Source organism: Sebastes umbrosus, chromosome 17 (genome assembly GCF_015220745.1).
Source record: "Sebastes umbrosus isolate fSebUmb1 chromosome 17, fSebUmb1.pri, whole genome shotgun sequence".
NCBI classification, from domain to species: domain Eukaryota; kingdom Metazoa; phylum Chordata; class Actinopteri; order Perciformes; family Sebastidae; genus Sebastes; species Sebastes umbrosus.
Window position 1 is genome coordinate 1,104,402 of NC_051285.1, and position 26,784 is coordinate 1,131,185.

The following is a 26,784-nucleotide window of genomic DNA, read 5'->3' on the forward strand; positions in this document are numbered from 1 at the left end:
ATTGAAAACTTAAAATTCAAAAATTCTAAATTGGCAAAAACTATAATATAAAATCAAATTTATTCAAATTGTTTAACAAACTTCGATTGTTTTTTTTTATTCGACCTCTCTTTTCCTTACATTTTATTTGTTGTATAATTTATTCATTTTATTTTTTTTAAAATTATTTTTATACTGTATACTATACTATGTTTGCTGATTTTTTTGTAATGAAAAACATGTTTATGTATTGGACTTTATGGTGCGTTACCGCCACCAAGTGGTCTGGAGTGTGGATCAGGATTCTGATTACTCACTAGTTTTACTCTTAAAGAAAATTAAAATAATAATAATTAAAAAAAATAATAATAATAAAATATATATATATATATATATATATATAAAAATATCTATACACACACACACACGCGCACACACACACACAGTCATATTCTCCATCAAATTTGTCCTCCTGAGATATTGGAACAAAAAAATAACCAGAACTTCTTTGTAAGAGATCACGTAGATCATATGCCAACTTTATTTCATCCAGATTCAATAGACAGTAAAGCATAATGTGTTCTAATGTTTCTTCTTGATTACAAAATTCACACCGTCCTGTATTATAGTTTAATCATTTTAAATAATGTGGACTTGAGTCCACACCTCTGCAGTTTGGCAAACAAATATTATAATTAACATTTTAAATCCTGGCATCATGTGCATCCACACAGAGAAGGAAAATAAATCAATTAAAAATAATTTATAATTATAATTTAAATTATAATTTATTTATAATTAAATACATTTCCACTGTGTGTACACTTTCATTTACCCGTCTTTCGTTTGATCAAAGATAAAGTGATCATTTTCTTTTGTCAACATTAAAAGGATGTTGCAAGTCGGCCTTTCTCTTTTCCATGGCGCCATCAGGGATTGCTCCTATAATCTAAAACAATGGGTCTAGTGGTAAAACAGTGTTCAAAATGGAAAATACTTCTGTATGAATCATCCCTTCCCAAACTCAGATTTTTCTGTTTTACGTCACAGCTAATTCATTTATCTATTCATCCTTCTCCAGGATGCCAGGCCACAATTCTTTAACATTTTCTTCAGCTTGTGGGAAGTCTTCAAATCTGACACCACGCATCATTCCAGGGTTTTCTGCACTGCAGAACTTGAGGTTCTCTCTCAGTCGGATGGGATCAAAGTTCAGCACCTAAAACAGAGAAAAGAACAGAAGAAGATGAGGAGCAGAACGACTGCAGGTTTACTTACTCAGATTACTATTATTGATATAAAATACTGAATGTCCTGACAGTAGAATTCAGTCTGAAATGAATGAATCTCTACTTCTGTGCTGCAGTGACTGCAGTGTGTACTCCATCACTGGCTCTGATAACATCTTCATGTCATGTCACAGATGTCAGAATCAGACATAACTAGGGCTGTCAAAGTTAACGCCATAATAACGCAAATTTGTTAACGATAACGAAGACTAAAAAGAGGATGGGGCTGTCTGTAAAGAGTGAGAACAACGAGCAGTGAAGGTACCTTATTCTTCACATGCAGGGCGACAGCGACATTATCCCACACATAAAACTGATGGTAAGACTCTACAGGATGTGCTCCCATCCTCTTTTCTTCAGGTATCTGGACCAACTCATATCTGACAAAAACTAGAGACAAAGTGGTTAGTTCAAGTGTCTGTAATAACAGTAGGACAGTTGAGTGTCTGTGGTTAGTTCAAGTGTCTGTAATAACAGTAGGACAGTTGAGTATCTGTGGTTAGTTCATGTGTCTGTAATAACAGTGGGACAGTTGAGTGTCTGTGGTTAGTTCTTACTTGTGTGTCTCACACATGGCCTCAGGCCTCCAGATGAAGCGGCCATCCTTGTAAGTGCAGACAGCGTTTGGGTCGTCGTCAGTCAGCAAAGGACAGTCTGACAACTTCTTCTGATTGGCCGGACTGTGGACCACCACAACGTACATCACTTCCTGTTTGTACAGGACAGTCCTTAACACCCGCATGACGGGCGGAGCGCCTTGACAAAACTGGAGACAATAAAAGAGGTTTTAATGGAGGTACATTGAAAATGAACTCCTCAAAGACCTCGTTACTGTGGAAGTACTGATCCGCCTCAGAGCGTCCGTAGCAACGGAGTATACAAAGCAGCTAAATATGCTAGTGTAGGTTATCTGAGGCCACTTCTTCAGGTCGTCCTCCATCCCTCCATCGCAGAAGGCAGAGCTATGATCACATTATGCTGTTTGAGCTGTAATTGATGGTGTTCACATGTTTTACTAGATTTATTAATACAATCGCTCTAGGAGAGACGATTAGCATACAGTTAACATGGAAAACGCCGGTTCAGGTTCAGTAATTCATAATTCACACAAGGCATCATGGGGGCTAGGAATAAGGTGGATAGAATATATTTATAAGATTTATTAGATTTCAGGGCTGAGCCCCAGATCTCCACTGAACCGGTCCTATGCCCACTGCTCCTAATATACTAGGACGGGTTAAATGCAGTATGCTGTTCTGTGATGTGTACAATGTGTGGCAATAAAATTGTGTTTACATGTACAACCCTCAGGACAGTACAGTACCTGCTTGCTGTAGGCCGTCAGCAGCTCCTTCAGGGGGAATGTGAAGCGGTACGAGCCCAGCCTGGAGGTCTTGTTGAGGGCCGGAGACGTGGCAAACTCCTTCAAGAAGCTCTGCTGTGCCTCGGCCTGCTCCTCCGTCCGGTCTGGGTAGGTGGTCTCCAGGAGCCTCCTCTCAGCTGACCTAATCTCATCAGGTCCCACAACCAGACTCCACCACAGCAGAGAGCCTGCGCCCGGCTTCTTGAAGCCGCCATCCCTCTTGATGCCCCGCAATCCATCTTCGTTTGTGTCGTGTTTCAGATGACTCACATGAAACTCCGGGTGAGGGTATGATGGGATGATTTTGCCGAGGTATTGGTTTCCCAGCTTATGGTTTAGAGCTTCCTCTTTCAAATCATTCAGCTTCATGTGCTGATTATCAAATATATTCTCCTCATGTCCTCTCACGTTGTATCTGGACCACATGGTTGGGAGACAAAGTCTTTACTTTCACTGCTCACTCTCCTCTGACTTTTAGACAAGTGATATCTAACAGCTGTACAGAGCACTAGTATATGTGGAAATAAAACCTGTGGGTGTGCATCAGAATATGTGACACATGATCAAGGTATGGACGCAGATGCTCTGTATGGGAGCGCCCGTTGAGCAGCTTGTACAGCTGGGGGATGAAAGATAAACAACACCCATTTCCTTTTTTGTAGAGGCATGATGTCTCTCTGCCAATAAACAACTCTGAGTCATCATGAGAGTAAAGCAAAGAGGAGAAACAGGCCAAAGGTTTTCAGTTATAAAGTCCTTTCGTTTCCTTTGCTTTCCGGGAATCCACATTACAGTTTCTTTTGATTGCCAAGACACATTTCTTGATATTATACTCAATTTTCCAAAACTATAAACACAAATACACAAATACCGCACACTTCACAAACTTCAATGTCAAATCCAAACTCAACCATTTTTAGCATTTTTCTTGATATTTTTTCTCCTTCGTTCTTCCTCCGATGTGGGAAAGTCTTCTTCCTCAGAGTTAAACATGTTTTGGTTAAATTGTTTTGCTTGTTATTCAAATTAAAAGCCTCTCAGATTGTCAGTTTGGGAGAAACGGAGACGTAGGGGAGTAAAAACAGAAATATTTATGTGAATAATGAGTCCTCTGTGTTTCTGCGACGTCTCCACACAGCCAGCGTCAGTGTGTGTTACTGAGACAAAGTCCTTTTGTATTCCAGTATTTCCTTCCATCAGTGGAAACCGATCGTCCGTTCATGCTCTTAAAATGGTTTTATTTATGTTTTTCTTGTCATTCATCAGGAAACAGAAACACTTAATTTAAAACCGTAAAAGTCCTCCTAAAACTTTACTCATATTCAGATTAAGGTGGGATGTATGGAGGACGGAACCATCTTGATTTCCTTGGCCGCCGCCATTTAGTTCTTTTAGCCGTCGCAATCTTGTTTTTTTGGCCTTCACCATCTTTGTTTTTGTCTGTCACCGTTCTTGGTTTTTTAGGTCGTTGCAATCTTGTTTTTGTTTTTGGCCGTCGCTATCTCTTTTTTTTGGGCCGTCACCATCTTGTTTTTTGGCCGTTGTCATCTTGTTTTTTTGGCTGCCACCATCTTGTTTTTTTTGGCCATCGCCATCTCGTTTGTTTTTTGTACTTAGCTCCATCCTCTCGAGTCACTTCTGGTTGCAAATAACCAAAATGGCGACGGCCAAAAACCAAGATGGCGAGGGTCAAAATGCGGAACTCGAGGCTTCAGAATGGGTGACATCACGGTGACTTCGTCCACTTCTGATATAAAGTCTTTTGTCAGAGCGAGTCGATGGATTCAGGCCCGACTCATCTCCAACCAGCCTCTTCAAGATTCAACACCAGAACCCGACTTTCTAATACATAATATGAATAAATGAGTTTAATTTGTATCATTGTGTCTATGAATATACAGTAACTATGATTCATACCAGCCAACCAGAGTGCTGCATACACCTCTGTATACAATATTTACTATTAAAGTAAACAGTCGTAGAAATCTAATCTTCTCCAGACTCATTCAAACTAAACATTTCAGAGTCAGTTATCAATGAATCAATGAAGACTTCATCATCCAGACGTCACACAAACACACACAGTGTGTCTCTGGCCCGTCCCTCAGCGCCGTCACAGAGACACACTGTGTTGTCGTCTAACTGGACAATGAACACACACACACACACACACACACACACACACACACACACACTCACAGGATGGCCGCCGTCTCGCCTCGCCGCTGCCGAACGCCTCAGACCTTCATCATCTTCCTCTTCGTCCTGTCAGGTGAGACACAACCTGCTGACATCACAACACAACAGTGGTGGAATGTAACTAAGTACATGTACTCAAGTACAAATTTGAGGTACTTTTCATGCTACTTTCTACATGCCATCTACATCTACTGACTGTACTTGTATACTTTTACTGAAGGATCATTTTCAATGCAGGACATTAACTTGTATTTTTTACAATGTGGTATAAGTACTTTTATTGAAGTAAAGGATCTGAATACTTCACAAATATTATACTTTTTACTCCCGCTACATTTATTTAATAGCTTTAGTTACTTTGCACATTCAGAATATTAATACAAAAGAATATAATCAACTAATGAATGCTGATGTATTATTATAGATTAATACAGTATATAAAGTGATTAGAATGAGTTCCACCTTTACCAGCTGACACATTAAAGAGATGAACACATTAAGGCATCAATAATTACAATACAATAATATAATAGAGATTACTCTGCATAATGAGTACTTTTACTTTTGGTACTTTAAGTCTGTTTTGATGCTAATTGATGCTAATACTGCTAGTACTTTTGTGTATATACAGGACTGTCTCAGAGAATTAGAATATTGTGATAAAGTTCTTTATTTTCTGTAATGCAATTAAAAAAACAAAAATGTCATGCATTCTGGATTCATTACAAATCAACTGAAATATTGCAAGCCTTTTATTCTTTTAATATTGCTGATTATGGCTTACAGCTTAAGAAAACACAAATATCCTATCTCTAAATATTAGAATATTTCCTCAGACCAAGTAAAAAAAAAGATTGATAACAGTAAAACAAAATCAAACATTTGAAAATGTCCATTAATGCACTCAGTACTTGGTTGGGAATCCTTTTGCACGGATTACAGCATCAATGCGGCGTGGCATGGAGGCAATCAGCCTGTGGCATTGCTGAGGTGTTATGGATGCCCATGATGCTTCAATAGCGGCCTTTAGCTCATTTGCATTGTTGGGTCTGGTGTCTTTCAGCTTCCTCTTCACAATACCCCACAAATTCTCTATGGGGTTCAGGTCAGGGGAATTGGCAGGCCAATCGAGGACAGTAATGCCATGGGCAGTACACCAGTTACTGGTGGTTCTGGCACTGTGGGCAGGTGCCAGATCATGCTGGAAAATGAAATCCTCATCTCCATAGAGCTTTTCAGCAGACGGAAGCATGTAGTGCTCTAAAATCTCTTGGTACACAGCTGCATTTACTCTGGACTTGATGAAACACAGTGGACCAACACCAGCAGCTGACATGGCTCCCCAAACCATCACTGACTGTGGGAACTTCACACTGGATTTCAAGCAACTTGGATTTTGCTCCTCTCCAGCCTTTCTCCAGACTCTGGCGCCTTGACTTCCAAATGAAATACAACACTTGCTTTCGTCTGAAAAGAGGACTTTGGACCACTCTGCAACTGTCCGGTGCTTCTTTTCCATAGCCCAAGTCAGACGCTTCTTCCGTTGTCTTGAGTTCAGAAGTGGCTTGACCATGGGAATACGGCTATTGTAGCCCATTTCCCGGACACGTCTGTGAACAGTGGCTTTTGATACCTGGACTCCAGCTTCAGTCCACTGTCTTTGAAGCTCCCCCAAATTCTGGAAGCGACTCTTCTTCACAATGCTGTTAAGGCTGCGGTCATCTCTCTTGGTTGTGCAGCGTTTCCTGCCACATTTCCCCCTTCCAACAGACTTTTTGTGGATGTGCTTTGACACTGCACTCTGTGAACAGCTTGCTCTTTGAGAAATTTCTTTTTGTGTCTTACCCTCCTGATGGAGGGTGTCAATGATGGTCCTCTGGACAGCAGTCAGATCAGCAGTCTTCCCCATACTTGTGATTTAGTTTACTGAACCAAGCTGAGTGTTTTTTCAAGGCTCAGGAAACCCTTGCAGGTGTTTCGAGTTAATTAGACGATTCAAGTGATTAGTTGAATACCCTACTAGTATACTTTTTCATGATATTCTAATATTTAGGGATAGGATATTTGTGTTTTCTTAAGCTGTAAGCCATAATCAGCAATATTAAAAGAATAAAAGGCTTGCAATATTTCAGTTGATTTGTAATGAATCCAGAATGCATGACATTTTTGTTTTTTTAATTGCATTACAGAAAATAAAGAACTTTATCACAATATTCTAATTCTCTGAGACAGTCCTGTATATATATATATATATATTTACCGCATATATAAATATATAGTGAATATATTTATATTTTAATTTTTTTACTGCTTATATATAAATATATAGTGAATATATATTTACTTCTTATATAAATATATATATTTACCGCTTGTATATAAATATATAGTGTATATTTACTGCTTGTATATGAATATATAGTGTATATTTACTGCTTGTATGTAAATATATAGTGTATATTTACTGCTTGTATATGAATATATAGTGTATATTTACTGCTTGTATATAAATATATAGTGTATATTTACTGCTTGTATATAAATATATAGTGTATATTTACTGCTTGTATATGAATATATAGTGTATATTTACTGCTTGTATATAAATATATAGTGTATATTTACTGCTTGTATATAAATATATAGTGTATATTTACTGCTTGTATATGAATATATAGTGTATATTTACTGCTTGTATATAAATATATAGTGTATATTTACTGCTTGTATATAAATATATAGTGTATATTTACTGCTTGTATATGAATATATAGTGTATATTTACTGCTTGTATATAAATATATAGTGTATATTTACTGCTTGTATGTAAATATATAGTGTATATTTACTGCTTGTATATAAATATATAGTGTATATTTACCGCTTGTATGTAAATATATAGTGTATATTTACTGCTTGTATGTAAATATATAGTGTATATTTACCGCTTGTATGTAAATATATAGTGTATATTTACTGCTTGTATGTAAATATATAGTGTATATTTACTGCTTGTATATAAATATATAGTGTATATTTACTGCTTGTATGTAAATATATAGTGTATATTTACTGCTTGTATATAAATATATAGTGTATATTTACCGCTTGTATGTAAATATATAGTGTATATTTACTGCTTGTATATAAATATATAGTGTATATTTACTGCTTGTATGTAAATATATAGTGTATATTTACTGCTTGTATATAAATATATAGTGTATATTTACTGCTTGTATGTAAATATATAGTGTATATTTACTGCTTGTATGTAAATATATAGTGTATATTTACTGCTTGTATGTAAATATATAGTGTATATTTACTGCTTGTATATAAATATATAGTGTATATTTACCGCTTGTATATGAATATATAGTGTATATTTACTGCTTGTATGTAAATATATAGTGTATATTTACCGCTTGTATGTAAATATATAGTGTATATTTACTGCTTGTATGTAAATATATAGTGTATATTTACTGCTTGTATATAAATATATAGTGTATATTTACTGCTTGTATATAAATATATAGTGTATATTTACCGCTTGTATGTAAATATATAGTGTATATTTACTGCTTGTATATAAATATATAGTGTATATTTACCGCTTGTATGTAAATATATAGTGTATATTTACTGCTTGTATATAAATATATAGTGTATATTTACTGCTTGTATGTAAATATATAGTGTATATTTACTGCTTGTATATAAATATATAGTGTATATTTACTGCTTGTATGTAAATATATAGTGTATATTTACTGCTTGTATGTAAATATATAGTGTATATTTACTGCTTGTATATAAATATATAGTGTATATTTACCGCTTGTATATGAATATATAGTGTATATTTACTGCTTGTATGTAAATATATAGTGTATATTTACCGCTTGTATGTAAATATATAGTGTATATTTACTGCTTGTATGTAAATATATAGTGTATATTTACTGCTTGTATATAAATATATAGTGTATATTTACTGCTTGTATGTAAATATATAGTGTATATTTACTGCTTGTATATAAATATATAGTGTATATTTACTGCTTGTATATAAATATATAGTGTATATTTACCGCTTGTATGTAAATATATAGTGTATATTTACTGCTTGTATATAAATATATAGTGTATATTTACCGCTTGTATGTAAATATATAGTGTATATTTACTGCTTGTATATAAATATATAGTGTATATTTACTGCTTGTATGTAAATATATAGTGTATATTTACTGCTTGTATATAAATATATAGTGTATATTTACTGCTTGTATGTAAATATATAGTGTATATTTACTGCTTGTATGTAAATATATAGTGTATATTTACTGCTTGTATATGAATATATAGTGTATATTTACTGCTTGTATATGAATATATAGTGTATATTTACTGCTTGTATATAAATATATAGTGTATATTTACCGCTTGTATATGAATATATAGTGTATATTTACTGCTTGTATGTAAATATGTAGTGAATCCATCCTCTCTGCGTCTGTGCTGCAGGTGGACCGTTTTCGTCCGTTTCCTGTTTTAAAGTGGCGGAGGGGGGCGTGGCCTCTCTGTCCTGTCAGTACTCGGTGAAGCGTTTCGGTCTGAGTCGGGTCTGCTGGGGCCGCGGCTGCGGAACCTTCTGGTGCAACAACATCCTGGTTCAGACGGACGAGCACGGAGTCATCTCCAAGGTCAGCAGAACCAAATGATTCAAAGATTCACGTTTACTAGACCTAGCTTTGGTCCGGACCGAAGAAGTCTTTTAGTTCTGGTCCGATTAATGTTCACACCTCAGAGTAGAGACAGTTTGGATGATCTAACCCTGACCTCTGGTGTTGCAGCTGACGGATCGGTACCGGCTGACGGGGGACGTCCTGGACGGACAGATGGACCTGGACATCCTGAACGTGAGGCGGACGGACAGCGGGCCGTACTGCTGCAGGGTGGACATCGACGGGATCTTTAACGACAAGAAGGTGATCATGAACCTGAGAGTGGTCAAAGGTGAGCCCAACCTATGACAGATATACCATAGATTCTTTACACATAACAGAATGATCCCAGTCACTTCCACACAGTGAGGTATACAGCTTATTAATTAAACACTGGGATCGGATCGGTACTCGGTATCGGCCGATACCCAAAGCCCAGTTATCACTATAGAGACTGAAAAAGTCGGATCAGCACATCTCTATAATAATCTGTAGAGTAACTAAAGCTGTCAGATAAACGTAGTGCAGTAAAAAGTACCTCTGAGATGTATATAAGTAGCCTATAAAGTAAAATAGAATGGAAACAGTTACTCTACTCACATACATTTAATTTAAATATATATTACACACAGCAAAGTGAAATCTTATATTAAACTGAAGCGTTATTGATGTTACAGAGCTGTCCGTCAACGTCTGTTATAAACTTTGTCGTCACTACCTCATTGCATTGTGGGATATTTATGCTGCGTTTGTGTCCAACTGAAATATTTCACCGGAAATAGTATGCAACTCGTGTACTATTGGTTTCATACTAAGGTTTCTCACATACTAAAATATCTCACATACTGTTTTAGTGTGCTGAATAGCATGTTAGCTTTTCAGACGCAACCACGACCGTAACCTTTGTAAATCTGATTAAACCAGAGTTAATCTGTAGTTTAATCTGTTCTTTTCCCTCTCAGCTCCCGTCACCAGTTCTCCTCCTCCAACGACAACCACGACAGAAACGACCAGTCAAGTCACGGAGCCGTCGGCCACCACAGGTGAGATCTACCTGCTGGTCCCAGAGACCCGAACAACAAACCACTTCAACTCAGTCTGGGTTACCTGGCTTCACTGAGCCCAACGTTGGTGATCCTGGATAATAAACTGGTATCATGAAGCTGGTTATGAACTGGTTATGAGCTCACTGACGATGTGTTAATTACTATTAAACGTTGACTGCTCAGCTCTTCAGATCATTTGCAGATTCGTTGAGACTCAGCGTCAAGAAAAAGCTGCGATCACACAAATCATGAGTTTATTTACTCAATAATTCAAAGTGTTTGTGTCAATAGTAAACTGGAAATCCCTGCTGTCGTCTCAGCTGGACCTTCTGAGGCGGAACTCCACCCTGCTGCGCTACGACACCGTCACAGTGAGTAACCACCACCCAGAATCATGCTGGATTTACCTGCCAGGAGGATTCAGCAGCTCTTCTTAACCCCATCCCCTCCACGCTCTGTGCATTTAGCAGTTTTACTGTGCAGAAACTCTACCGTTTACTGTGTGGACCTGCACCCTCCCATGTTATCATCCAGCGTGGTAAACACTACACGTCCAGTAAAGGATGGAAACACTTTGGGTTTCACACATTGACAGGAAAAGCAGAGCTAGACATCACGGCTAAAGCTGCATGCTAACTTCTAAAAAAGGCCAAAATATGTCAGAAAATAAGGTTGAAAAAAGCCGAAATATGTCTGAAAATGTTTTTAAAAAGGCTGAAATATGTCGAAAAAATGCCAAATTATGTCCGAAATATGGCCCAAAAAAGGCTGAAATATGTTCAAACAAAAGGCCAAAATATGTCCGAAAATAAGTCAGAACAAAGTCAGAAAACAAAGTCAGAAAACAAAGTCAGAAAAAAAGCCGAAATATGTCCGAAAATTTAAAAAATAAATAAAGGCTGAAAAATGCCAAAGTATGTCCAAAATATGGCCCAAAAAATGTCCCAAAAAAGGCCAAAGTATGTCCGAAAAAGGCAAAAATATGTTGAAAAAAAAGTCTGAAATATGTCAGAAAAAAGGCCGATATATGTCTGAATAAAAGTCTGAATAAAAGTCTGAAAATGTCTGAAATATGTCCGAAAAAAAGTCAGGAAACGTTATCGTATAGGTAACGTGGCGGTAGAGCCGGCCGTCGCTCTCGTCTCCGTGGTCAAATGGGCCGACGCTACGACTGTAGAGCACCCAGATACTGACATTTGTGTTCTCTGCATTGAAACGGCCCCGATGGAGCTGACCATGGATGGATAAAGAGAACGGAGCTGACGGGAGAGCTAGAGATTTTTCAAAGTAAAAGTCCCTAGAAGTATATGATTCATCTTTTTCCCATGGTCTAGTGTTAAAGAAGTTAACAATAAATTGCAATAAATTGTAATATTGAATTGCAATACTTAAAAATCCCAATACATATGGAATCGGCCCCGAGTATCGTGACAGCCCTCGTTGGTACGTACTTGTAATCCACTTAGAAATCATAGAAAACAGACGGTGCAGAACTTCACTGAGAATCTTCATGCTTTTAAGTTTTCTTCAGTATCAAAGTACTCCAGTGATAGTTGTCTGTACATAAATGGGTACTCTGCAAACAGGAGCTGCTGATAGATAATATGGCATACTTTTCATGGTGCTAATTTGACAAAATGTAAACAAATATATAAGCTAAAAACAAAGAGAAAAGCACAACCTGTAGCTGACATTACAACGGTACATTTGACGCCGTCCTGCTCTCCTGATAGCTTTATTTTTTTTCTGTTGTCATATTGGATCCTGGTCATAAATGGTATCACATATAGAGTTAATATTAAGAACATTATAATATTTAAATTGAAACCTCTCTCTCTCTCTCATGTCTGGTGGAGGACTCTCTACCGTCTCTGTCCCTTCAGATCAACGTTCCCGTCCTCTCTCTCTCCCTCAGTGTGTTGTTGATCTTGGCGGCAGTTTTTCTCTTTCTGGCCTTCAAACGTACGTTTTCTCTTCTTCAAACAGCGTCTCTATACCACAATATCTATACAATATAAACCAGAATATCTGTTGTGCCCTGCTTCAAACTAAATATGATTAAAGGCTTTAACCCTGAACGCAGCGAGTCTGCACATTTAATACGTTTCAAATCTTATTTCCTTCTCCAGGTGGAATATACAGAAGAGCCTTAAAGACCGGCTGGTGAGTTCAACATCGGCTGTTTATCATCTTGGATTTTGGCGAGCCGATGACGAATGATGCATTGTGGGATAGTTTAGGAGCATCGCGGCAAAGAGCCGTGAGACTAACGGAGAGGAGATGGACAGCTTTGAGAGCTGGACAGAAATCACAAAATTTAATCTATTTGATTCGTGTACATAGACACAAATTTCCCTTTTTTTGTGACGCTCAGCAGGACTTTCAACAACGGATTTTTCGTGCGTTTTCCTACAAATGTCCAGCAATACGGGGCGCACGTGTCAATTTACGCTACAGTCTTTTCAGAAGAAAATTACCTAGTTAGGTTTAGGAAAAGATCGACTTGGTTAGGATAAGCCTACTAAACTGCTTTGCTAGCTTTAACAGAAGATTGCGTTTTGGGTTAAAATATCACCTAAAGTGTCGTAACTTAATTACGGAAGTTACGTGACAAAAACTACTTAGTTAGCTTTAGGAAAAGATCGCAGTTTGGGTTAAAATAACTCCGGAAGTTACGTGACAAATGAATAAATGTTGACGGCGCCAAACATTTGCTTTGCTCTTGGTGCGAACACACCATTAACAGAAACGCCTGTTTGTGTCTGAGAGGCTGTTTAACTTTAATTTTCTCCTCCAGTTTCTCCTCTGATGAACCTCCTCACATCATCTATGAGATCCGGATGAGAAGACCGGTCCAGGAGAACATCTACACTCTGGACTAGAGGGGCCGAGCTGAATGCACAGAAAGCTTTACGTTCAATTAAATAAAAATAAATCAAACACACACCTGCATTTGTTTGGCTGAGCGTGTGCTGGTTTATTCAGTGTGTGAAATACTGCATCACAATCAGGGTAGAGTTACCTCCATCAGCTACACGTTAACTACATTTCCCTCCTCTCTGCCGCTCTATACGCAGCGGAAACATATAATTAAGACGGGACGACATGTTGCTTCTTCTGTCCTGCACGTTAAACCCAAACCGACCCGTTAACATAAGACTCACAGTGGTGGAAGAAGTACTCAGATCTCTTGAAAGTAGTAATACCACAATTTAAAAAAAACTGTTAAAAGTCCTTAAATCAAAGAACAAAGGTATTAGCATTAAAAAATATACTTAAAGTACAAAAAGTAAAAGTACTCATTATGTAGAATAATATGTGTTATATTATTATATTGATGCATTCATGTGTTCACTGTAATGTAGCAGCTGGTAAAAGTGGAGCTCCTTTTAATGACTTTATAATAATATATTATCATTTATTACTTGATTTAGATTTTGTTTTAATAATCTGTAAAGTAACTAAAGTTATCAAAGATAAATGTAGTGGAGTAAAAAGTACAATATTGGCTTCCACAATGTAGTGATGGTATAAAGTAACTAGGGATGCACCGGTACCCGATACCCGATACCGATAGTTGTTGACGTCAGAAATGGTGGAAGTACATTTTTCGGCGCATAAAAAATAAGTTAATATATTTTAATTTTAGTCGAATATTGTTTTTCTTCGTAATTTTTAGGGATGCACCGATACCGATACCAGTATCGGGTATCGGGTCCGATACTGTGCTCATGTACTCGTATTCGCAAAACGGCTCCGATACAACGGCACCGATACCACTTTACGGCAGCGTGACGTTAACCTCTCATCACCATCTTTCGGGTCCTATCGCACGCGCTCACGCGCCACCTCTCTGACGGTGCGGGCGAGACGGGCCCGACCCGGCGGGGCCGGGATCCCACCTCAGCCGGCGCACCGGCCCTCACTTTCATTTCACCACGGGGTTTTTCTTGCACCCTCTGACTCGCGCGTGCGTTAGACTCCTTGGTCCGTGTTTCAAGACGGGCCGGGTGGGTTACCGACATCGCCGCAGACCCCTGACGCCTTTTACGTGGGCCGAGCCGCGCCCTGGGGCCGTGCCCTGGTGGCGGCGCACCGCCTCGTATGCGGGACACCCCAGCCTGCCGTGTGTCGCTCACACCCTCCAGCTGGCTGTTAACGAGGGTCTTTTGGCTCAGAGAAGTACTCGTATCGGTACTCGGCATCGGCGAGTACCAAAATGTAAGTACTTGTACTCGGTCTAAAAAAAAAGTGCCATCGGTGCATTCCTAAAAGTAACATAAAATGGAAATACTCAAGTAAAGTAAAAGTACCTTGAAACTGTACCAGCTGCTGCTGAGCAGGACAGCAAAAAAAAATAACCAAATAAATGTTAAAAAATAAATAGATCAATAAATAAAAATGCAGAAGTGCTCCCACGTTTTCAATAAATTATATTCACCTCACACCTCTCCAAAAACCAGTGTACTATTACAAACAACTTCAATAACTATTTAAATATTAAAATCAGCAGGATTTAACCGTTCACAGTTTACACTGTATTTCTGTTGAATAAGGACATAAATGAGATGCTTATCAGATATGGAGAGGAGGAGCAGAATTTATTATTTTATCTGTATTTAACTGTGTAGTTTGCAGAATTACAGCCGGTGCATTGTTACAATATAGAAAAATAGAGAACAATTATGTTCATTTTGAGAGGTCATAGTGGTATTTCACACACTGATTTAATTCTGTGTTGAGACGCTTTCTGTCAGCTGACTGTGAGCAGGACGCTGCTGCTGCTGCTGTAGTTTGTCTTTTATTAGTGTTTCCTGTGATTATTAACCTGCCTGAACTTCATCAAAACAAGCTGAATAAAAACCAATCACAACGTCTGTGTGTGATCAATTCTCAGTGATTTCTAATATGGGATGTACCATTTAGACCAGGGGTCAGCAACCTTTACTATCAAAAGAGCCATTTTAGGCAAAACAAAAAAAAAGAAATCTGTGTGGAGCCGCAAAACATGTGATCATTGTGATGAAGGAAACACAGTTTATAGTCTAAGTATATAGTATATAAGTCTAATGCAGTGAGGGCCAGAGAGACAATGTACTACGGAGTATTAGGGCCACATTGAGGGAAAAAACATCTGAGATTTACAGAATAAAGTCATAATATTACGAGAAAGAAATTGTAATATTACGAGAATAAAGTCATAACTTTACGAGAAAAAAGTCTTAATATTACGACAATAAAGTCATAAAATTACGAGAATAAAGTCATAACTTTACGAGAAAAACATTCGTAATATTAAAAGAATAAAGTCATAACTTTACGAGAAACAAATTGTAATATTACGAGAATAAAGTCATTACTTTAAGAGAGAAAAAAGAAAATAACACGCAAAATTACTACTTTATAATATTATGACTTTATTCTCAGATAGATATTACTTCAGTAAAAGAGCCGAGTACTTCTTTCACCGCAAAAATGTATGCATGGTAACTTGGGCAACGAGTACGACTAAAAGTACACAAAATGCAGACGTACTTTTCATTTTGGCCAAATTGTGTTGTGTAGTGATTCAAGATTCAAGATGTTTATTGTCTATTGTCTATTTTAGCTTCTATCCTAGCTTTTATTTTGAGCTTGTTTTTATTTTCTAATCTTTAATGTTTTAATGTTTTTAGAACTGTTTTAATTATGTCTTAATGTTCTTTTGGACTTTGTCGCAATGCTCTTGAATGTTTATGTAAAGCACTTTGAATTGCCCTGTTGCTGGAATGTGCTCTACAAATAAAGCTGCCCTGCCTTGCCTTGCCTATATTGTCACGCCGATTATACAAGTACAATCGTTGTGAAATGCTTTTTCCTAGGAAGCTCCATTTAAAATAATAAGTTATATAACAATTATAAAAAGAAATACTTTGTACAAGGCATATTAAGAACATATACATATCAGGAAGTATGAATGTACATATATAAGAAATACTTTGTACAAGGCATATTAAGAACATATACGTTAAGAATTTATACAGTATACGATATATGATTGAGGTACTTTTTGTGTGAGAAGGTATCGTATGAATTATCTATTTAAAAGTCTTATGGCCTGGGGGAAGAAACTGTTCCTCAGTCTGCTGGTGAGAGATAAAGAACTGTAACACAATGAACAACAAATCAGCTTACAGACTTGTTCGAAGATCGTCTATAATGCTTAAAAACATAGTGCTGATTTGTGTTTGGGACATGAATTTCCATGCAGAGTGAGAGCTCTTTATGTGTTTAACCTCTTTGTCTTCTGCTGTAGTGATGGGAATTCCGGCTCTTTTTGGTGATCCAGATCATTTGGCTCAGCTCACCAAGAAGAGCCGGCTCTTTCGGCTCACAAACGGTTCTTCATTTTACCACTTCTGCTTTTTATAATTCAGCCAAATTTAGCTTTTGCGGTTTTGACCTATGATTAGTATGTGTGCACATATATCACTTAAGTTATTCAATATAATTATACTAAACCTTATAATTTCCAGAATACCATAATTTTACATGCTGCTACGTTTCCGACTGTCACTCATCTTTTCTGCTATTCGTGCACCGCACTCCTCTCTCTTTTTCTCTCCTCCTCTCCCTCCTGCTCTGTACCTGTAGACCGTCAGCGCGCTGAGGGCTAGTCTACTTTATACAAATCACGGGTGTCCGACGTGACTCGCCGCCTCTCGGAACTCACGAGAATCTTTTAGAATAAATGTTGTCGATCCAAAAATAAAGACAGATTCATCAACTGCATGGATTATTTCTCGCCTCAAATGTTCTCAGAATCACATTTCGGTGAACTATTTTCATGATATAAGAGAAGAAAGTTTCCAAACGAGCCTCCATACTGTTTCCGGTTTGAAAGCTGGGAGCAGCAGCCAACTACGGGAAAGCGTTCGTCCAATCAGGTGGGGACACCCTTTGAGTGTGTTCCAATCCACGTACTTCCTGAAGTACACTTCAGTGTAGTGTACTGTGTGCACGCTGTACTTACTTGAGTAGTGTGTGTATTTCAGTGGGGTAGGGTCGTCTCAAATCGAATACTCTGCAGCGCACTGACTGGAAATGACGATCGCAACATTTGGCCGCGGCTCGCTACCCGCCAAAATATCTTCTTCTTCTTCTGGGTTTTACAGCAGCTGGCATCCTTTGTGTTGCACTGCTGCCTCCTTCAGGTTTTACCTGTCCACTACCCGCAAAAATATCTGCCTGCTTTGTTGAAGAAAAAAATTAAAGCAGAGTGGAAATTACGTTTCCAAAGTCGTCGCCTACGATGTGTCCTCCTGTTGGCTGAAAATGCACCGGTATGTTTACGTATTGTATTGTTTTATTCTGTTATCTACGTATGTTTGAATAGTGGTCGTGCTCCCGCCCCTTCCGCTACGTAGCCAAGATGGCGACAGTTGACTGTGAAAAGTGTCCAGCGTTCCACACTCAACTATTAGACCGTTTTGAGTACAACATCCGGGTACTTTGAGTGCACTACATTTTGCCGTACTTCCCAGAACGCACTTATGCACTCAAAATAGTAAGTGTAAGTACAGAAATACGTGGATTGGAACACACTCCTAGTCTAGTGACAGCCCACCAAGCGTCCAATGCTGGGAAGCGTCGCGTCCCCTCGCGATAAAAAACGCCCTTGTAGACATGTACCGTTATCTTAAAAGAGCCGGCTCTTTGAACCGGCTCGTTCTCGACCTTCACATCAGCAGTCTGCTGCGCATGCGCAGTAGGACGCCGCTCTCTCTGAGTATCAACAATGGCCGTCGCGATGCAGACGGAGGATTTCGCTTGTTTCCCTTCAGGCCCGGCGGAGGGTAGGAGCCGCTTCTTCTCTCTACCGACTAACGGTTAATCTAACGGAACGCTGCCTGGCAGGGCGCTCCGGAACAGCCGCGGTTAATCAAGCTGCTGCTGCTGTTAGCTTCCTGCGAGCTAACGTTAGCCGGCACTGCAGGGGTTAAGCTAGGCTAAGCTAGGCTAGGCTAGCTGTAGCCGTCAAGGCCTATATAAGGGAGGCTGGGTCACGCGTCATCAATGCGTCATATATCCGGGGGTTTAGCGCATGCGCAGTAGAATCTGGTCTGCACTTATTTTTATTGAACAAATTTAAATTTACAAACAACATGGCTCATAGATCATTGCATTAGAGTAAAAGGACAAAGTGCATACAGAACAAGAACAAATAAAATATGTAAAATTATACGTGAAAATAATAATAAATTAAATTAAGGGCTATAGGGCTGTACCTGTAATTCATATTCTTCTATTATACTAAGAAGTTGCAATGCATTTTTGTTTTATATAAATAAAATTAAAAAAAAAACAAACACAAAAAATAATCAAACATGTTTCCTGGCTTCTTCCTTTTTTTTTTTTTATTAAACAAATTCAAATTTACAAACAACATGGCTCATAGATCATTGCATTAGAGTAAAAGGACAAGGTGCATACAGAACAAGAACAAATAAAATATGTAAAATTATACATGAAAATGGTTTGTTTAGCTCTTTTTTATTGTGTTAGCTGATGCATCTTATTTCACCTTTGCTGCTGTACATTGCACATCTCCCCACTGCAACATGTAAATCTGGTCTGCAGCTTGAGTTCCACTGCGCATGCGTTGTACCCCATACTCCAGGACCAGTGTCCTATCCTCCTTCTATAGGCCTTGGTAGCTGCTAAGCTAAGCTAGCTGTAGCTGTTTCCTCTCCAAGGTCGATGAGAGCATGTGTGCATGCTGATGCTGCTCCAGACTGATTATAAATGGGTTGTGTTGTCATGCAGCAGGTGGAGACGGAGGGAGGCTTCTGTAGATGTGGCTCAGCAGCACACCTGCATGTGTTTTATAGGCCAGATGCATTTAGCTAGTTAGCTATCTGTAATCCTCAGGTCTGGCTTGTTTAGGCTACACAACACACACATGCTGCTGTGAACTGTTCACTGGACAGCATGGTGGTTGAACTGTTCACTGGACAGCATGGTGGTTGAACTGTTCACTGGACAGCATGGTGGTTGAACTGTTCACTGGACAGCATGGTGGTTGAACTGTTCACTGGACAGCATGGTGGCTGCTGAGCTGTTTATGAATGCAACTTTAAAAAGTCAACGTGTTTTTATATTTGTTCCGATTATTATTACTCTATTATAATTATTATATTATTATTATTACTCTTCTAAAGCATATTATTATTATTATTATATTATATCATTAGATTATTATTACTCTATTATATTATTATTATTACTCTACTAAAGCATATTATTATTATTATTATTATTATTATTATATCATTAGATTATTATTAATCTATTATAATCATTACATTGTTATTATTACTCTATTATAATCATTAGCTTATTATTATTACTCTTATTATATCATTCGATTATTATGATTACTCTATTATAATCATTATATTATTATTATTACTCTATTAAATCATTATATTATTATTACTCTATTATATCATTGTATTATTATTATTATTACTCTATTATATCATTATATTATTATTATTTTATTTTATCATTAAATTATTATTACTCTATTATATCATTAGATTATTATTATTATTATATTATATCATTACTAGATTATTATTACTCTATTATATTACTCTATTATATCATTAGATTATTATTCTTATTCTATTTTATCATTAAATTATTATTATTACTGTATTATATCATTAGATTATTATTATATTATATCATTCTTCTTCTTAGTACTCAGTGCAATGACAATAAAGTTAATCTAATGTAATCCAGGTGTAAGGGACACCTTTATGACCAAAAAGCCCTCAAAGTTTAACAGACAGATGAAGCCAGTAATGTTTTCCACACCCGAAAGGGTTAAATGAAATAGTTCTCATCCAAACCAACTCTGTAAGTAAAAAAACATCCTGACCTGTCAATGCTCCTGCAATGTCATATATCCAACCAGATTTAATCCCCTGACTTAATACAGGGCTTAATCACATCTGTCTGATACATCACTGGTTATTTCTGTCACGTCTCTGAGTCGACGCATCAAAGGTGAACTCATCGTTTGAGCCGAGAACAAAGACTCGAGCTCAGAGTTAGACCCAAAACACACAGCGTCTGTCTGTCCGCTGTTTACAGAGATGTGCACACGGGGAGCGTCTTACATTTAGCAGGCAGGAGTTTAACCCTCTGAGAGCCACAATAGTCTTCTTTAGGGGGAGATATCAAGTCAACAGTAGATGTCACATAGAAGTGGTGTACATCATCTGAAAGCTGAGAATCTGGAGATTAATTTGAGATGCAGCTCAGCACTGTGTGTCAAGTTCTTCTAGTCATAAACATTATGAACATGATGATGAAGTAGATGATGGTCATCCCCATGCTCTATTATATATTATATCTAAGTTGTTGCAGCAGTTTTTGGGTTAATACCATTTGTTCCACAGATTTAGTGCTAAATTTAACAAATTTGTACCCCTGGAGAATTGATAAAAATGATCAATAAGCCCTCCAAAATACCACATTAAGACACCAAGACCTTGAGGAACACCAGAGAAGAAGACATGCTGTGATTTGGGATCAAAAACTTTTCGGAGATTTTGGAGATTTCTGCAAGAATTGCGTTTTTTTGGCAATTGGATGGCGAGCACTTCTGTTGTGTAGAGTCTCAGCTTTACAGTGAGACCCCATTTATGGAATTCCAAGACTGTTTATGGACCCCAATATGCAGAAATAACTGCATGTGATGATCATAAAGTAGGCATGTCTGTAAAGGGGAGACTCGTGGGTACCCTTAGAACCCATTTACATTCACATATCTGGAGGTCAGAGGTCAAGGGACCCCTTTGAAAATGGACAGTTTTCCTCGCTAAAATGTAGCCCAACTTTAGAGCGTTATTAACCTCCTTCCCAACATGCTAGCATGATATCTATGTCTTCACTCCAGCTCTAAAACTGAACCTACTGGAGCCTCTGAAAGACAGTAAAGTCAGTCACGGGTCTCAGGGGGATAAATCAAATAAATCTACTGAGGATGAGGAGGAGGATGAGGATGAAGAGGAGGAGGAGGAGGAGGAGGAGGAGGAGGAGGAGGAGGTGGTGGACACCAGCTGAGCTGTCTTGATAAATGAAAAGCAGTGTGTTATAATTACATTTTCCCAGAAGATGTGACCTGATTTGAATTCTCCTGTTTGTCTCTTCCCCCCCGCTGCAGTAAATAAGATGATAAAGGAGCGCGGCGACCTGTTTTCTGACTCCCAGTGTAAAGTCTGCAGTGCTGTCCTCATTTCAGAGTCTCAGAAGTTGACTCATTATCAGGTCAGTGAGCCCGCCGGCTGCTTCCACGTCAGGGGACGGGACTTTATTTATAACGGTGCTACTACGCTCAGTGATACGGGGGGAAAGCTGCATCATAGGTATTAGCTAGGAGGTATGATTATTGAATGCACTTTACATCACATTAATGGTTTTATTATTACTATAAGAGCACGTCCACATCATGCTGGCCAGGAAGTTATATATAATTAAATCTCAAGTAGGGATGCACCGATAACACTTTTTTTCAGAACGAGTACAAGTACTTACATTTGGGTACACGCCGATAACCGATACTGGTATCGGTATCGGTATCGGTGCATCCCTACTCTGTTTTGATCCTTAATATTTTTTGGTCTATAAAATATTAGCAGCAAAGATAAAAGTCCCTTCACAAGTGAGAAGAATTCAATCCGTCTTACTACGAGTGCAGCCGTGATGAAGATGTGCTCTCTAGTTCAGGACAGAGGACAACATTTATCGTCCACTTGCCGATTCAAAGTAGTGCTGCAACTAAATGATAATGTCCATCCCAGTTTCTCAGAGTCCAAGGTGATGTCTTTAAATGTCTTGTTTTGTCAGTCCAAAACCCAAAGATAGTTTAATATGATATAAAACAGAGAAAAGCAGGAAATCTCCATATTTGAGAGGCTGAAAACAACATTTTTGCATGAAAAATGACGTTAATCGATTATCAAAGTAGTTGTCGAGGACAGAGGACAGGAGGACGGACTGATGCTGACTGTGTTCTTCAGTTTGTATAAACTTCACTGAGATATTAATAAACGTTAGAGTTGCTGCTCTAGAAGCTACATATAGCCTGGTTATATATAACATATTCATTCTGGATTTAAAGACAACCAGGCTGACATATGAACACTTCAATATTTGTTTATTTATCACAAGTTATATCGTCATCGCAATATTGAAGAGTGTTCTCACACATGGCAGATTGTCCTCACGTCTTGCAGGCCTAGTGTTGATGTGTTGATGTGTTGATGTGTTGATGTGTTAATGTGTTGATGTGTAGTTGTGTTGATGTGTTGATGTGTAGTGATGTTTTTTTGTCCACGTTGTGATGAAACATTTGTGTATTTTCAGAGCAAGAAACACGCCAACAAAGTGCGCCGTTATCTCTCCATGCAGAACGAGAAGGAGCCGGCGGTGAAAAAGCTCAAGTCGTCGTCATCTGACAGCGTGAGTAAAAATCACTCAAATCTTAAGTTTTTGTTGGCATTAAAAATGAATAGATGTATTTAAATGAAAAGTAGCCGAAGCTGTGTGGTTTATAATAAACGTAGATTTATCTTAAATGTCCATTTCTGTGAAGACGAGGAGGCATATCTGTTGACGCAGCAGACAGTCAGTTGTTTGTCTCTAACGGGACCTGGAACTGATTCCTGCCGCCGTGTCTGTCTGTGTGAGCAGGACTGTAACAACGGAGACACCGACCGCTTCAAGGTGTGTCACGTATGTAACATGACCTTCTCCGCTCCCGTGGTGGCCGAGTCCCACTACCAGGGCAAAGTTCACGCCAAGAACCTGAGGCTGAAGAACGTCGGCCCCCAGGCCCTCGGTACGCATCATTTCATTCATTATTCACCTTCCGTCTCCTTTCTTTCTTTCTATTCCGATTATTTATTCTAACTGTTGTTTCGTCTCCTCTCCCGGCAGTCGCCTCCCAAACGCCACCAACAGTCCAGCCCAAGAAGAAACCTGCAGATGATTTGAGCGGCGTGCCGGCAGCGGCTGGTGGAGGCGGCGGCGGCGGCGGCGGTGGCGGTGGCGGCGGCGGCGACAACAACAACAACCCGGACCGTTTCTGCTCCATCTGCCAGGCCTCCTTCAACAACCCGCTCATGGCCCAGCAGCACTACGTGGGCAAGAAGCACAAAAAACAGATGACCAAGCAGAAACTGATGGAGACGTACGGCCCCTCCACGGCACCAGGTCGGACGCCACGCAACCAGGACGATACATCAGGATTTAAGTCTTTCCTCTGAGAGGACAAGAAAACTAATCTCTCTCCCTGTGTGTGTGTGCGTGTGCGTGTGCGTGTGCGTGTGCGTGTGCGTGTGTGTGTGTCTGCAGCTTCCACTCAAAAGGGCTACCCGTGCACCATCTGCAGCCTCGAGCTGAACTCTGTGGAGCAGTACCAGTCTCACATCAGTGGAGCCAAACATAAGAACCAGTAAGAACACACTTCTGTTTCAGTACTCAGGACCCGTCCACACGGACGCTTTCAAACGGAGCTTTCTCTGTGTGTTTTGGCCTTTCGTCTACATCAGAGGTCAGCAACCTGCGTCTCTTCAGCTCCTCTCCTGTGGATTTATAAACATGGAAATGAATAACTGTTCTTAGTTTACATTTTCTTTTTTATTGATCATTGTTGTAGGTCTATGGTACGACGGTACGACGGAGTATTAGGGCCACATTGAAGGAAAAAAATAAATCTGAGATTTAGAGAATAAAGTCATAATATTATAAAGTAGTCATTTTACGTGTTATTTCCATAAAGTTGTGACTTTATTCTGTAAATCTCTGATGTTTTTTCCCTCAGTGTGGCCCTAATACTTCGGCTGCTGCATTGCAGCCTTCAAGTATCAGCGTTTTTTCAGACGTCTGATTTGGCCAACATCTTCTTCTTCTTCTTCTTCTTTGCATGATCGTCCAACATGACTTCAGGGTTATATCATCGCCTGTTGGTTTGGCTCTGGACGGCGCTTCAGTTGGGATTTCAAATGTTTTCTTTGGACGCAGATTCTTTTTAAACGGTGTTTATATAGATGGGATTTATTTTTTTGTTTTTAGAACAAACTTAAAAAATTCCCCGTGTACGTGTCAACAAGGACTCATTCTGACGTGTCTAATTTCTGTTTTATTTTGACCGACCCGATCAGTAGCATGTAAAAAACAAACTGTCTTCTTAATCTCAATCTTAAAATCTGTTAACAGAGTGAAGAAATCGGGCCTGAACGCTGCAGAGAACCCGGACGCAGCAGAACCACCGTACGAGGGCGACAACCAGCACGCCGCCGGAGACAACCAGTTCACCGAGGCGGACGACCAGTACGCCCCCGGGGACGACCAGTACGCCCACGGGGATGACCAGTACGCCCACGGGGACGACCAGTACGCCGCCGCGGACGACGCGCAGTACGCCGCCGGAGATACCCAGTACGCTCCCGAGGACACGGAGTACTCGGAGGAGTACCAGTTTACTTGAGGCCGGGACCGGTTGGGGACTGCAGAGGTTTCAGGACTCGGAATGACACACAACAACCAGCCCCCCCTTTAACACATTAACATCGACCTCCACGGACCTTCAGCCCCCCCCCCGAACACCCAGACGTGGTGTTTGATCATTCTGGCTTCCCGACTGAAACAGTTCTGCTCTACTGAGACGAGCTTCTGGTGTCTGATAGGTGAGAGGACGGTGACCCTGCAGCGTGAGATCCTCGGTTCATCTGGTACCCACAAAACCCCCGATAGAGGAAGTCCTCCTCTTCTGTTACAGCAACGCCTTCTCACTCCCAACTCGTCTAATACCGCGCCTTGGCACCAGAGACCGACGCACGGAGGCGCCCTTTAGTGACTGTATGTGACGAACCGGGCTTTCAACTAGAGGAAACGTTCCCACCGGTTAACAAACTTGTGCTTGTGTTAGGGATGCTCATTTTGAAAAATGTTCTTAACCGATAACCGACCCTCGTTAACCCATTATTAACTGACTAGTTTAGTGCGTGGCATGCAGCGGTGCACCAGCTGCAGTGTATGAACACAACAGACAACTGAGTCTCCAGTTCAGCGTCCGGGAGCGTTAACTTAGCAGCTACGATGCTGCGTGTAGTTGTCTGTTGTGATCATACACTGCAGCTGGTACACCGCTGCATGCGACGCACTGATCTTGTCGGCTAATAATGGGTTAACGAGGGTCGGTTATCGTTAAGAACATTTTTCAAAATGAGCATCCCTACACCATGTATTATAGATGAGAAGGCGACTCTTTAAATTGATCAGATGTGAAGTGATCAGCTGTTTAACGAGACGGCGTCTCACTCTGTTGGAGTCGTGTGTACAGGATGAACTGGCCATGGCCTTTATGTAGCCGATACCGATCTATTAGAATATATAGATATATATATCTATATATTCTTGGGATCAGCTCGGGACATCTGTATTATAAACATCATGAAGTTAGTTTAAAGCTGGGATACAGCAGGGTAATGTAATCATTTATCTCTTACTAACTAACCTCTAACCTCTACTAACATCACAGCAACGCTGCGGTCCGCCTCACGCCTCTTCACCTGAGTCCAGATGGTTTCTATCTCCAGTGAATGTATTTATTGAAACGTCTCCTCCTCCTCCTCCTCCTCCTCCTCCTCTGCTTCTCTGCTAGTTTGATTCTTTCTCAACCTGGTGTGTTGAGGACATAAACAACAACAAAAAGCCAGACGAGTGGCCGTAGTCGTCAGATAGAAGGAGAACTTTCTGTCCAGATGTTGGATCCAGTTTGTGAAAGCTGATAATATTATTATTTAGCTGTTTTATGAGAACTTTGTTTTACACTTTTGTTTATTTTTTTTTACCCATTTTTTTTTTTTAATTTTATTTAAAAGCCAAAATATCTCCAGAATTTTTTTCTATTGAAATATTGTTGCTTGTTCTGTGTAAATCATTATTTCGTAGCAGGTTGTGAATTCACTAGATTTCTTTTTTTAAATGTTAAATCTGGACAAAAGCTGCTGTTACGGTAACAAACGACATGCTCATTAGGTGATCATTAGCAAGTCATTTCTTTGGAATTACCCCAATATTTACCTCAACATTTACTTTATTATAAACATGATCTA

The 26,784-nt window shown here is 39.2% G+C and overlaps 3 protein-coding genes across 4 annotated transcripts; 2 read left to right on the forward strand and 1 right to left on the reverse strand.

Moving 5' to 3' along the window:
- Nucleotides 1-627: 627 nt before the first annotated feature.
- Nucleotides 628-3,378, reverse strand: LOC119475502. Its single transcript, XM_037748278.1, has 4 exons — nucleotides 2,593-3,378; nucleotides 1,826-2,034; nucleotides 1,534-1,648; nucleotides 628-1,198 (listed from the first exon to the last, which is right to left on the reverse strand). Exons 1-4 carry the CDS (start codon nucleotides 3,055-3,057, stop codon nucleotides 1,043-1,045), a joined length of 945 nt encoding a protein of 314 aa, XP_037604206.1. The 5' UTR covers nucleotides 3,058-3,378; the 3' UTR covers nucleotides 628-1,042.
- Nucleotides 3,379-4,784: 1,406 nt separating this feature from the next.
- timd4 (T cell immunoglobulin and mucin domain containing 4) lies at nucleotides 4,785-13,579 on the forward strand. Of its 2 annotated transcripts, none has more exons than XM_037748280.1 (8): nucleotides 4,785-4,903; nucleotides 9,364-9,542; nucleotides 9,693-9,855; nucleotides 10,526-10,606; nucleotides 10,901-10,980; nucleotides 12,460-12,571; nucleotides 12,739-12,772; nucleotides 13,407-13,579. In XM_037748280.1, the coding sequence occupies exons 1-8, from the start codon at nucleotides 4,834-4,836 to the stop codon at nucleotides 13,489-13,491; spliced, it is 804 nt and encodes a 267-aa protein (XP_037604208.1). In that variant the 5' UTR covers nucleotides 4,785-4,833; the 3' UTR covers nucleotides 13,492-13,579. The 2 variants fall into 2 exon arrangements, with proteins under 2 accessions (XP_037604208.1, XP_037604209.1); XM_037748281.1 differs by having other exon boundaries at nucleotides 12,466-12,571.
- Nucleotides 13,580-18,319: 4,740 nt separating this feature from the next.
- znf346 (zinc finger protein 346) lies at nucleotides 18,320-26,128 on the forward strand. Its single transcript, XM_037749673.1, has 7 exons — nucleotides 18,320-18,444; nucleotides 21,828-21,931; nucleotides 23,030-23,125; nucleotides 23,357-23,504; nucleotides 23,603-23,878; nucleotides 24,020-24,119; nucleotides 24,884-26,128. The coding sequence occupies exons 1-7, from the start codon at nucleotides 18,387-18,389 to the stop codon at nucleotides 25,152-25,154; spliced, it is 1,053 nt and encodes a 350-aa protein (XP_037605601.1). The 5' UTR covers nucleotides 18,320-18,386; the 3' UTR covers nucleotides 25,155-26,128.
- The last annotated feature ends 656 nt before the right edge of the window (nucleotides 26,129-26,784 follow it).

Excerpts from the sequence above, each read along its gene's own strand:
- LOC119475502 (XM_037748278.1), bottom strand. The coding sequence starts at position 3,057 with ATGTGGTCCAGATACAACGTGAGAGGACATGAGGAGAATATATTTGAT. Across the intron at positions 1,649-1,825 it reads GCCATGTGTGAGACACACAA|ATATGAGTTGGTCCAGATAC; the intron begins GTAAGAACTAAC and ends AGTTTTTGTCAG. Across the intron at positions 1,199-1,533 it reads CCCTGCATGTGAAGAATAAG|GTGCTGAACTTTGATCCCAT; the intron begins GTACCTTCACTG and ends TCTCTGTTTTAG.
- timd4 (XM_037748280.1), top strand. The coding sequence starts at position 4,834 with ATGGCCGCCGTCTCGCCTCGCCGCTGCCGAACGCCTCAGACCTTCATC. Across the intron at positions 9,856-10,525 it reads GAACCTGAGAGTGGTCAAAG|CTCCCGTCACCAGTTCTCCT; the intron begins GTGAGCCCAACC and ends TTTCCCTCTCAG. Across the intron at positions 12,572-12,738 it reads TCTCTTTCTGGCCTTCAAAC|GTGGAATATACAGAAGAGCC; the intron begins GTACGTTTTCTC and ends TTCCTTCTCCAG.
- znf346 (XM_037749673.1), top strand. The coding sequence starts at position 18,387 with ATGGCCGTCGCGATGCAGACGGAGGATTTCGCTTGTTTCCCTTCAGGC. Across the intron at positions 23,126-23,356 it reads AGTCGTCGTCATCTGACAGC|GACTGTAACAACGGAGACAC; the intron begins GTGAGTAAAAAT and ends CTGTGTGAGCAG. Across the intron at positions 23,505-23,602 it reads CGTCGGCCCCCAGGCCCTCG|TCGCCTCCCAAACGCCACCA; the intron begins GTACGCATCATT and ends CTCTCCCGGCAG.